General features: G+C 61.8%; 1 protein-coding gene across 8 annotated transcripts in view; it reads right to left on the bottom strand.

Moving 5' to 3' along the window:
- Positions 1 to 12,785, bottom strand: part of STARD8 (StAR related lipid transfer domain containing 8) — a 60,602-nt gene that overhangs the window by 10,947 nt on the left and 36,870 nt on the right. For 6 of the 8 annotated variants that reach the window (XM_075762968.1, XM_075762967.1, XM_075762974.1 and 3 more), the window contains 2 exons: positions 3,640 to 3,711; positions 1,136 to 1,217 (listed from right to left, as the gene is read on the bottom strand). In XM_075762968.1, coding sequence (XP_075619083.1) covers positions 1,136 to 1,217; positions 3,640 to 3,711 — 154 coding nt within the window. Of the gene's footprint in view, positions 1 to 1,135; positions 1,218 to 3,639; positions 3,712 to 5,387; positions 5,809 to 12,785 lie in introns of those variants that run through there. The other 2 variants (XM_075762969.1, XM_075762971.1) reach the window with 2 other exon arrangements.

Here is a 12,785-nt window from a genome sequence, read left to right as displayed (position 1 = left end):
CTCTTGCTCACGCTGGGGGAGCTCCCCCCGAAACACACGCCGCCGCCGGCACCTCCCCGCGCTATTTTCAGCCCTGCTGCCGCAAGGAGCAGCGCGTCCCGGTGGAAAACGTACGGCAGGGCTGCGTTGCCAGGCGGCGGGATGACTAACGTCACGCGCAGCCAGCGAGCGCTTGTGAGCGCAGAAGCCCTGGGTCAGAGCAGCCGCCCGAGCGGTTGTTCAGGAGGGAGGGGGGACCCACCAGCACAGGCGGCACCTGCGCAAAGCAAATCACGGTACGAACCGACGGCTCCCGCACCGCCGCTGCCAGCACCCGCAGCTCCTGACGACCCCACTAAGCACTGATTAGCAGCACGCAACTTCCACGGAGCCCCTCGCGCCGCACCAACGCTCGGCAAATCCCTCGCTGCGCGTCTTCTCTCTTTCACAAGCGGCGCAGGCCTGACGACCGAGTGAAACTCTGTCCGCAGAGAGGATCTCACCCACGGGCACTCTGACCTGGATCCGCCTCACGCCATCAACCAAGCAAGGCCCCTTCGCCCTGATGGGAAACCGGAGATGTGGTTTCCAAACTCCATTTCGTTCTCAAAGACGTTATGAAGCATCCTTGCAAAATAAAGCAAATAAAACGCGCCCTGGGCAGACATGGCTGCCGTCCCTGGGGACCGCGGCTCGCGAGGTGCCACCCAGGGCAGCCGGCGGTGGGAGAGGAGAGCAGGGGCGGTGGGGACAGCGACACCGGGTCCCTCTTTACACGTCTGCTCCGTTTGAGAGTTCAGCTCTGACCGATCCATTTTTAATCGGGCTCTACAGGCCGGAGTTACCCAAACTTGAAATTGAAACACGGCCCGAAAGCCATACAAAGAGGAGAATTATTCCCGGGAAATGTTTCCATTCTCCAGGAGCTCTGTGGCTTCAAAATAAAAACCACTGTCGTTTCCCTGGCACCATCCAGCAACACTGTCCGATTCGGAAGCCCAAAGCATCCAAACTTGCGGAGGGAGCGGGAGTGCACCAGCGGGCTCTGAGCCGCAGCCGGGTGCAAGGCAGGCACCCCACAGCACCCACCGCCTGGGGCGAGCCCTCGCGCTGGCTCCGCTGCCCGTGGCCGCGAAGGGGTGCAAGGGAGCGTTACCTGCACAGGGATTTGAGGGAGTCCTGGTCCAGGAAGCTGTGGTCCTTCTTCACAGCGCCGATGTCGAGAGGGAACAACGAGTCTGGGGAGGAAAGCAAGAGGAAAATGAGCGGCTGTTTCTGAGCCAGCTGCTCCGCCGGGCGCAAGGGATGGTGGTGAGCGTGGGAGGAGGGAGATGCTGTGAGGAGCAAGAGGAAGAGAGAGTCGAGGACGGAGAGCTGGGGAGAGGAGCGTGGGAGGCTCCTGGGCCATGAGTGCGAGTCAGAAGCAGCCAGGAAGGCCGGGAGCATCGCATTGCCACCGGGAGCTGCCGCCCGTGACGGCCGTGGCTGCGGGAGGGGACCCGACAGAGAGGATGGTCCCACCAAGCCGGCCGGGAGGCAGCTCTCCGCAGGCAGGACTCGACCTGGGCTCCCGCAGCAGTTCCTCCCGAGGGATCGCTTTTTGCAGCCCTGGGAGGCAGCCTGCAAAGAGCAAGACCCAGAGGGGGCCGGGGACGCCCTGGTGCTGTGGCGGTGAGCGCAAGCCGAGCGCAGAGGTGGGAGGGATGAGCCAGGCAGAGGGCTGGACACGAGCCCCACTGGGCCAGGAGAAGGAGGGCTTGTGGCAGCCCAGATGCCGGGAGGGGATCAGTCTCGTGCAGCAGATACCCCTTGCATCACCTCCTCAACCGCTTCCCTCTCGCAGGACAAACCACCCCGTCACTACGCCGGGAACCTTGGTGTGCTCAGGACAGTTAAAACCCAAGGAAAAGGCTCCTGCTGGGCCGGGGTGCTGGGCTGGGGTGCTGAGCTGGCTTTAGCACGCAGAGACATGAGCTGAGCACATCTGGAGCTCGGGCTGCCCCTCCTCGGGATGCCGCCTGCACGCACTGCAGGGGACACAGGGACCCCCTCGGCACCTCGTGGTGGTTTTGGGAGAGTGGCCACCTCCCTAGCGCTGCCCAGGAGACACCCTGGTGTCCCATAAGGGACCTTAGACGAGTGTTGATCGTTCTTCAGTGACCCCCTTCTCCCACTGATCCCCCAGGGCCAGGAAAGCCTCTCGGCTCCCTGGGGAGAGCTAAGAGCTGCCAAGAGGTCTCCCGGGGCAAGCAAGCTGGACCAGCATGGCGGTACAGTGGACCCAGCACCTCATTCATTCCCCCCACGTCCCCCCAAGGCCATGGGTTGGGTCTCCACTGGCAGATACGCTGGCTGGCCCCAGGGCAGTGGCTGGAGGTCTCTGAGCAGCGCTCTTTCCCGGTACGTTCGGTGAAGGTGGCGACGTGCCCACGGGCCTCCATCCTCTTCCCTGCTCATCTCCATGTGCTCAGAGCCAGCTCTGCTCGGACCAGCTACGTAGGACCTGGACCATGAACCACAAATGTCTAAGCCCGGCTGCTAATGAAGCTACCGAGTGCAATTACCAAGGGGACGCTGAGCCCTGCCAGCTGGGGAGAAAACCAGAACGAAACACTCAGAGGATGTGGAAAGTTTTGCTCAGAGAGGCTGGGAAAAGGGTCAGTTTATTCATAGACTCCAGCACCCAGCACCCGCTCCTCACCGCCCCGGGCTGTGAGCGCTGGGGCTGGGTCTCACCTGCAGGAACCCGGCCGGTCCTTGCACGTGGCCGTGCTAGGAGCTGCCCCCTAAAATAGAAACCAGAGGCAAACAGGCAGCCTGTAAAGCCATCACCTGGGGGGCAAGACCGTGGCTCCCGCGCACGTGTCGCAGGGAACGGTGGAAGTGCCCGGCCGAACAATAGCCATCGCTGCGGCCTGCCGGAGACCAGGCTTCCCGCTATTGTCCCGGCCAGCCGGGGCCGGCTGCAGCCACCGCTCCTCAGCACCGGCCCCCCCGGCAGGGACCAGCGGCCCCGCCACGGGTTTGAAGTAAACACAGCCGAGCCGAGGCCAGAGCCGCCACCGCAATCGCCCTGCAAACCGCCCCTGGGCGCGTGGCAGAGGTGGGAGCGGGTCTGTCGGGGGGGTCTGCCCAGCCCTCGCACCCCAGGAGCCGTTGCAGCGCGGGGACCCGGTCTGCTCCGGGCAGAGCTTGCTGCGTACTCGGAAAGCGCAGACGTCGCTGCTGAATAGCGCATCGGGGCAGGGCAGGGGCCTGCAGGACGTGCCAGCCGGGAGGGAGGAAACGCTCGCTGTGTTACCTACACCGGCCACCTCTGTGCTCCCACCCACGGCAAAGGCTCGCTGCACGACCCAAGAGCTGGTGCTCGCCAAAGCCCGCCTGCCCTCAGCCCCCGCTGCCGCGCCGGCACTCCTCGCAGCCCTCCCTGGAGGGGAAAAGGGCAGGAATGCAGAAACCTTAACGGCAGGGCTGGCTCTCCAGGCCATCGCCAAGTCCGAGGGCTTCAAGTTTTAACGCACGATCATATAATTAGTAAACAACCCTCTCCGTCCTCTCCCCTCCCCAGCGCCTTGCGAGCTCTCCCTGCAGCCACCCCGGTATTTGGTGAGACCACGTGCAGAGCCGGGACCGGGATCAGCAGGAGGAGGCAGCTCTCACCTTCGTAAAGCTGGGCATACTGAGGGAACCCCGCCGCTCGCAGCCAGTCACAAGCTTTCTTGGCTTCGATTTCTGAAAGGAAGCAAAGAACCAGGCTGAGCATCCCACCCGGCAGCAGCGACGCTCCCCCCAGCCCCCGTGGCGCCCGAGCCCGCGTTTCACGTGTGCGAAGCAGAGGAAGTGACCGGCTGCGGAAAGGGGAGCGGGGGCCCGGGGGTGCGCTGGCGGGCAGCGATGGCCGTGCGCGGAGGGGGGCTCTGCCCAAGGGAGCAGAAACTGCTGGGCTTTAGCCCCTCCGCCAGCACAGGGCAAAGAGGAGGAGGTAACAGGAACGACAGGACCGCAAGACGTAATTTTAACCTTCCGACGAAACGTTTCATTTCTGAACCCACCAAACCAAATACAGTACTCTGCCAAGCAAGAGAGGAAGACCATTATTTTTAATAATTAGTTCAGAGCTCATCAGAGCTTAGGGCCAGTCACTTTTGCAAACACCCTCCAGAAAAGCCCACCGAAGAAACCTTTCCTTCTCCTCCTCCGCCGCACCACCCCGGACCACCCCACCTCTTCCTGCAAGCTGGCCTTCATCCTGGCAGGCACCAACACCCTGCTGCCCTACACCCTACACCCCCTGCCTGGCCGGTTCCCATCCCTCACACATGGTTCAGCTATCGCCTGGATGAGCCCATCCGACAGCCAGCACTGTTTTCTGGGAAAACTCTCAATTTTACAGAACTTGAGAGAAAACAGCCCAAAGCTCACGTAGCCAAAGCAAGCTGCTGCCTGGTGTCGGCAGTCTGTCCGTCTGCTGAGATTTATACTTCTGAGGGTGACAAACATTTGACCTCAAGCGTAGAAAATGCGACGGCAGTTTCAGGGTCTCGCCCGTCCCTCTCGGAGGCACCACCCAGCACAGACTGGACTGAGGCCGGACCCACCCAGAGCGAATTGCAGTGAAACACCCCAATTTCATCACCATCCACAACAGCCTCCGCAGAGAGCTCTGGCTGCATCTACAATTACAAAACTACAGCGGGGCGGGGGGGGGGAGCAGCCCAAAACAAGCAGTTCAGTTAAGGACGGAACCAAATCAAAACCCTGGACCCAAATACTTTAGAAGTTTTGCGAAGAAGGTTTGAAATAAGCATCTGTATCTGGGTTCAGGCTGTGGAGCTGTTCTGAGCCATGCCGTGAACCCAGCCAAAATCCACAACTGACCCCTCCTGCCCTCAACAGGGCTCAAACCCAGTAATCCCAGAGGAGAACTCAACCTTGGAGCCCGACTGGGTCAGCCCGGTCCTCGTGGAGCACCGCACCCCTCCCGTGCACCCCGGCACCTCCGCGGCGGAAGGCGCACCGCGGGAGGGCACCAAGACTTGTGGTCCATGTGAACAGTCTTTGGTCATGGCAGCTCCAGAGAGCAGATCCCTCCCGTACCCGCAGGGCAGGCAGGGTCCAAGGACGGGCATTTCCCACAGCCCCCCGGCCAGCGTCCTGCCAGACCCCCCTCCTGCTCCTGCTCCGCTCCTCCACTCACAAGGGAGTCGCTGGCCATGGGGCCGTCATGGCCAGAGGCTGCAGGTCGGGGTGCCCCCAGCCCAGAACAGAAACACCAACCTCCCAGCCTGCTACCTGCCCCAGGACGTCCTGCCCCCCCACTGCCCACCGCCCAGGGAGGGAAGGCTCCGGCCCCGGGGAGCCCAGCGGAGGGAAGGGCAGCCAGAAGCAGAGCCACGTGCCGAGCTTACCCCTGACGGCGGCGGGGCTGAACCGGTAGAAGAGCATGGCCGGGGCGCCGATCGGCACCGCTCAGCCGGCCGGAGTGACACCCCGCCGGGGGCCAGGGCTGCGCTCTGCAGCAGGATCTGCAGCAGGATGCTCCGCGCAGGACTGAGCTCGGCCGCCCATCGCCCCGGTGGAAACGAAGAGTCGGAGCACGACATTTCCTTCCCCTCCGCCGCCTCCTCCGGGCGCAGGGGCTGGCGGCGGGGGGGTGAGGGGGAGCGTACCTCTCCTCACCCTGTTTTGGAGCCGGGTCCCAGGCTTCACCCGCTGCGGCGAGTCCTGCGTCCCCCCGCAGAGCCCCACGCAACGGGGAGCAAGCCCACCAAGGGCAGGGGGGCTCTGCCCACCCCAGGCAGGAGCCCTCCCCACAGCAAAGCGCTGGCACAGAAAAGGTTTCCAAGTGTCCCTGTCCCGGACGGAGCCGGCAGCCAGCTTCCTCCTCCCGCCGCCCTTCCCACAGACGTGCTTTCCCAGGGAAGCGCAGGAAAGGACAGGCAGGCAAACCCACGCTCCTGCCGAACACGCAGGCGGGTGGTGAACCGCCCGCGGGGGCACGGCTGCGGCGGCAGAACCAGGGCCACGGCAGGACACTGTGCATGGGGTCACCCGTTGCAAGCTGTGTCCCCAGCCCTCCCTGCCACCTCCCTGGGAGCTTCACTGCCAGGGCAAGGTGACGGGGGACCAGACCCTGCACCGGGCAGCCGGCGGCACAAGCGCCTGTCTGCAGCCTCTGCGGGAAATCCAGCGCGAGCCCCCGAGGAATGCTGCCTGGAGACCCTCCGCTGCCTCAAGCTGGGCAGAACATGGCTGGGCAGAGAAGCCGTGAGCAGCACCGATGGAGACGGGTTTCCAACAGGGCTGCGTCTCCAGATGTGTGTATTCTCTGATGTCTAATAAAGGCTCATCACACACTACACCCACCGCTCAGCAGGGCTGGGAAGAGGGTCTCACTGGCCTCCTCTGGTCAGCAAACGATTTTCACGAGCTCATAGCAACTCTGTAGTTTAAATGTGGCAGAAATGATCCCATCGGAGTTGCGCTGCGGGAGGAGCAGGCACGCGGACTCGGGCAGACAGGCACACGAACACACACAGAGCCCGCGGTTCCCTAAGAAACAAGGGGATGAACCCCACGGAGCCGCCTTCCCACCGCACACCGAACCCAACCTCCAAGGAGCCCAAACACGCCCCGTGCACGGGTACCCGCTGCCGCAGCACCGCGTGCCAGCCCCGCGCCGCGTGCACGGCTCTCCCCAGCACCGTATGGCTCCTCACCGAGGGGCGAGCAGCAGGTGAAGATGGGACGCAAGATGACGGCAGCACTCCCACCCAGGCTTTCACAGAGGGCTGCGGCGGGGAGGAGGGGCTGGCGGGTTCCTGGCATTTTCAGCTGGGCTCCTAAGCAGCCTCGCACAAGCCTTCGCTGTCCGTGTGTCTGCATTACCCCCGCTGTCCGTACCACCATCAACCTGCCGGCCACCGTCACCCACGTCTGACAGAGGAGTGCAGACACCCACACAAAGCTGCTAACCAGTCTCAGGAAAGCAGCCAGACAGGTAGATGAGAGGCCCCGTCACAGCTCCTGCTTCAGAGGAAGCTCTCCGCGTGAGATGAGCCCTCCACAAACGCCTGGACGTCCCCACGGGGGGAACCAGCACCAATACGCTCACTGGAAAAAGCTCCCGATGGTGCACAGCCCTTACAAGCCACCAGAGAATCCCCTCCAGGCAAAGCTTCTGCCCTTCTCTGGCAGCTGCTGAGGCTGGATGGCGTTTCCCAAGGGAGAGGCATCCACAGCCGCTCTCTCCGTCTCCTGTGCCCAGCACAAGGGGCACACGCTGTGGCCAAGTGCCACGGCGGTCCATCAGAAACACCCCGAGAAGTCCGGCGGGGGCAGCTCCACCAGCTCGGCTGCTGCGAAGCGACCCGGGGACAGAGGGCATTGCTGGCGGGCGTCTGCCCGGACACACCGGGAACCCCGACCCACCGGCACCTCCGGGGCGAGGGGAGGAGAGCCAAAACGGAGAAGGAGAAGAGTCTCGCATTTTGCAAGTGGGAGTGGAAGAAAAGGATGAAAACCGACATGAAAGTGGAAAAAAAATGACAAAATTCCCCCCCCCCCCATCTTCCTGCACCGTCACTGCACCGTGGCATTTCCCTGGACGTAACTCGCCGGCGGGGGAGCACTGAGACCCACGCCGGGTCCGCAGTGGCTCAGACAGGAACGGCTCCCGGCCGTGGGATGGCTGGAGCCTGACATCTCTCCCCCAGGTGCTTTTGGGGCTACAGCTACCCCACCCCTGCCCCGCACTGGCGTGGATGGGGGACAGCCTGGGAGGTGCCATAAAAGCTCTAACACGAGCGAGCTGGAACACCGGAGGCAAACGTAATTACAGGCAGGAAAGCCACTTCCCAGAACCCTGGCTCTGCACTTTCACTTTAAAAATCAAAAATAAAAATCGCGCAGTCACACTCCAGGATCCAGCTTCTCGCAGCCAGTTTCCAAATTCCCCATAAAAAGTCCCACACAGCCAATTAGCGTGTGAAAAGAAAACCGCATCATAAAATTGCCCGTACGTTACCTAATGGAAAGCCGTGAAACCAGCTGCCCGGCAGATGCGGGCGGCAGCTCCTGCTTTTCTTTTCGGTGCGTTTTCTTTCCATCTCGCCTTAAAATAAACTGTTGCCTACAACAGTGAATATGCAGAAGTGCAGCCCAGCTTCTCTTCCCAGTCTGTAAACAGAAGTACTTGCCTACTTTTTACCGAAATGACAGAAGAGCTTCTAAACCCGGGGTACGTGCCTTTACTGCTTAAAGCAGCGAGGCTCTGAAACGAGGGATTCCCATGGGAAACGCGCATCCTACTGCTGCCGAAGGTGCTGGGGCCGGGGCACGGCCCGTGTACGTGAAGGTAAAGAGGAGTTACCTGGCTGCGATGCCCAGCGCTGCGCTCACTGAACTCAGCATCGCCTCTCTCAGCTGAGCATCAAACACACCCGAGGGCCAATTCCGGACCCGTCCCTGCTGACAGAAGGCACCTCTCCCCCTCCAGCTCCTTAGAAGGGGCCCCCGCGCTCCCTCCCACGCTCTGCCGGGGCTGCACCCGCAGCCGGGCTCCCTGCCCACGCTGACCTGGGCTTTCGGAGCAGGAGAGGCACGCCGAGCTTCGCACAGCCACGGGCATCCCCCGTCCACGCGCACTTTGGCACTCAGCACCTATAAATACCGGTTATCTGTTTCCAGCTCCCAGCACCATCCAGCAAACCGCACAGCGATTTCAAAGCTGCCAGCACAGACAGGGCACGCAGATAGGAATGAGAAACGCGGTTGGACGCTCTCCCAGATGCAGCGGGTTTCCATAATTAACCTTCACGCAGTAAATAGGTCTCACAAGTTTTGGGAACTGCTCCTTGCTATGTCGCCAACGAGGAATCGTTCAAATGCCTCCACCACCTCCGGCCCCAAAACGTCCTGCCTGCTCCCAAGGGCATCGCTCCCCTGGGGACAGCACCACGCAGGGGACGATGGCACCGCCAGGCCCACCGCCGCCCTGCTCACACCCCAGAGAGCCACTGCAAGATAACACCGGGAAAAATCCGGGGGTAAAAACGCCCCTAGAGGCAACGCTGAAGTTGCTGGCCAGTGTCTGTGGGTGTCGGTACCCGAGCACCGGCTGGTACCACCTGGGCAAGAAGCCCTCTGGCCACCTCCCTGCCCCACGGCGAGGAGACCGAAGCCGCCGGGTTCCTGGATCACCCCGCGCACCACCCTCAGAGGTCACCCCAAGCTCCTCCGTCCCAGCCGCCCTCCAGCCGGGTGCCCCCCTTCCTTCCCCACCGCCCCTCTGCAATACCCGCCTTCGGCAGACGCTCACAGCCGTCCTGCTCAGCGCCGCGTGCCCGGACGGCAGCAGGGCTGGAAGCCGCAGCGGGCAGCAGCTCCTCGGTTAGGGCAGCGGAGAGGAAGGAAGGGCCCCGGGACGCCAGACAAATCGCTGCTCTATTGTCAAAGCAAAGTTTCCAGGTAACAAAACAGGCTCCGCTCCACGCGTGCCCCCAGCCCGGGGCAGAGGCGGCAGATGCGGGGTGTGCATGGAGCCTGCCCCAGGCAGCACCGCAGCCCAGCCCGGGGAGCGCTCCCCCCGCCTTATCTCTACCCCGCTCGCATCTCGGCTCAGCTCCAGGGCTGCATGTAACCACAGTTATCAACTGGATGTGACAGCTTTGGTTTCCTCTCCTGCAAACGAGCCTAACTGTAGTCTCGGGTCTGTTTTACTCTGTTCTAAAGAAAGTTAAAACACGCTCGCTTTGGGTGCAAAGGGCTATAACTCACTCGAGCTTTGCAGCGCAGAAACATGACTGTACGACCACAGCCACGAGGAAGTCCTGAGCAACGCAAGAGCTCGGCTCTGCACCACGCTCAGCCGAAAAGCAGCTTCTCCCCTTGCAGGCTGGCACCTGAGACGGGACCTGCATCCGATCTGCACGGGGAACACCACCGCTTCCACAAACGTCGCTTCAAGCAATTTAAATTCACGTTCGCAGCCTTTGCTGTCTTTAATCAAGCTGCAAGACAGACGCTGCTCCTGCCCCTCGCTCGCAGGCAGGAGGACGTGGCCGGTCCCTGGAGCTGGTGGCTGCTCCTCTCCGCACTTTTAGCTCGCCAGCAGCACGGCGGGCGGGACGAAGGCAGACCTGTGCGTAAGCCAGGTGAGGCATCCCCTGCGGGGCTGTCCCACGGGACGTTGCGGGTGCCTGTTCCCCACAGGCATCTCTGCTCTCGTAGCGCCTTTGGCCGCCTCAGGACACAGTCCTGGCCTCGGCCGCAGGCTGCGCCGGGAGCACGAGCGCTGCGGTAGCTCAGGGGTTAAACGTGCCGTGTTCAAGCGCTGCAGCTGCAGAGCAGATGTCTGGTGGGAACAAGGGAATGGAAAGGACACGGATAGGAAGAGAAACAAAGGGCCAGGAAGGTGAAGACCCTTATCCGTCCTCCTTGCCTCCCCCACCTGCATTTTTGCAGCTGCTCTGACCCCCGAGGAGCCAGGGACAGGGCAGGAACCCGTCCCCTCCTGCACCCCGGGGAGCGCAGCAGCCAGCCCCCTTCGCGCACGGGAGGCTTCCACATCTGCAGAAGGCAGCGGCAAAGCGAGCCGAGGGGAGAGAGAGGCTCCGGCTCCAGCCCACCCCGTGCACCACCCCGAGAAGGTCCCTCAGCGCCAGCACGGCCGCCGGCACGCCTCTGCCCAGATCCAGACTTGGGCTGAAGTTACCGTCTTCTCTTTGGCGCCAGTGACATTATTCCCTCCCTGGGTTCCAGGCTGGTGTTCGCTCTGCTGAGCTCCCTGTATCGCTACAAACGCACGTCTGTCACCACAGGAAAGGGAGAAGCTTCCCAGCGAAAATAAGAGTTAAAAGAAGGCGCTTGCGTGGCTGAAGCACCCAGCAGGAACAAGCGATGCTGATAAGAGCGACCGCACTGCAGCAGCGGGTCACTACCCTTCACCAGGCGAGGGGCACCGAGACGCTCCGGTACAGCCCCGAACAGCTGAAAGATGGCACCCAGCTGCGGAGTGAAAAGGCAGAGCTTTGCAGGTCCACCCGCGTTCCCCCTTCCACGCATCCGTGCCCCCACAGCCCTGCGCCTGCAGCCCCGGCGAGCAACCGCTCAGAGGGATGAGGGCAGCCTGCCCCATCCAGACACAATTACCGCGTCCGCAAAGAGCGCTGAACCTATGCTGGCACACGTACAGGCGTTTCTGCTGTTCAGGTGGCTGGGTGCTCTCATTTCTGCTATCGGAAACCCAGAAGAGAAGCAAGATGAAAACAGCTACTCAGATGCTGAACAAAATTAATCCGTCTTGCCCATCCTGCATCCCACCCTTTCTAAAATTGCACTGTTGTTTTCCTGTTGATCATCCCACGGGTCTCACAAGCGCTTTGTTTGGACTAACGGACGCCGTCCCTCCGAGGCAGCCCGCGCCGCCGGAGCTCCCCACCTGACAGCTTGGGTAGCGCCGGGGCACGGCATCCGTCGGCCGCTGCAGGTACTGGCCGAGACAGCACCTCCCCATGACGAGGGATCGCATCATGCATTTCTTCACTCTGACAACAACAGTCTGTCTTTCCGCTGCTCGGAAGAGCGTTAGATCCAGCAAACGATGCACCCGTAGCCTGCCCCCGCCTCGCGCACGCTCTGAGGTCAACGTCCGGAGAGCGGCATCCCGGTGCTGCTTTCGCCACAGCACTTACGGCGCGTGCAGCACGAGACCCAACACAAGCCGTCACCGCAGGTCAAGGCAAAGGAAAACGACAACAGTTTTGCTAAAAAGCCAGAATCAGCAGCAGCTCTCGCCGTTGCAGACAGCTCTCGACTCCGTAACGCAGCACCTGCACCTGATGCACATTCGCACCTCCACTCAGCGCAACGTGCTGCAGTTTCTCTCCCGCACCACGTGCTTAGGAGCTCTCCTCAGCTCCCGCTTTTAAATCCAGGCATTAAAAATAATTACTTGCTTAATACATGAGGGAATTTCCTCCTACTTTTATGCTTTTACTTAGAATAAAGACTAGTGCGTGTTACCAGAGGAACCCCACGGAGCAGCACTCCCTCGTGGTCTTTCTGCAGCTTTTTCTGTGTGGTGCGGAATTATAAACCCACCCAGTTCCCAGCTGAGGAATGCGCAGGCTCCTGCGGCGCTCGGTGGGAGTCCTGCGAGCCCTGGGGACTCCAGTGAGCCCAGACTGTCACACCTGGTCCAGCGGCTGCCCGACCGATGGCCCGGCACTGCCACAGCCCCGGTACGGAAACGCGTCCTCGCAGGAAGAAACGGGCACTAAATTCTCAGCAGAGGCGCCAAGGTTGCGTTAGGGCTCTTTTCTTCCCTTTTTAAAGACAGCGATACAAAAATAAGCCAGAATCAAGTGATTCCTGCAGCTGCCTCCCCGATCCCCCACTGCAGACTCGGGAGGTGACCCGCAGCCATCCCCCTCCTGCCTGCCCGCAGCCCACCGGTGTTTGGTTGCTCAGACGGTCACCAACCGGCCCCTGCGGCTGGTCCACGGGGAGCGGTGCGAGCAAAGGCTTCTGCACGGACACCGGCACGAGCTAATCGTTAAACTTGTGAAAATCCCACCCCACGTCAGAAAGCCTCTGCAAAACTCAGGTTGTTAACACCACAAAGTCCTGCACATGCAGATGACCACAAAACCAGCCCGCAGCCTGCAAACAGCACGCTTGAGGTTCATTTACGGAACGGCCCTCTGCACAGCGGTCCCCTCCCCGGCAGGGACATCTCCCCGAGTCCTTCCGGAGAGAACTACAAATCGAGGCGTAAAACCAAAAAAACCCCAAGTTTCCAAAAG

The sequence above is a fragment of the Balearica regulorum genome, chromosome 11 (assembly GCF_011004875.1).
Source record: "Balearica regulorum gibbericeps isolate bBalReg1 chromosome 11, bBalReg1.pri, whole genome shotgun sequence".
Taxonomy (NCBI): Eukaryota; Metazoa; Chordata; class Aves; order Gruiformes; family Gruidae; genus Balearica; species Balearica regulorum.
This window is presented reverse-complemented; position numbering and strand designations above follow the sequence as displayed.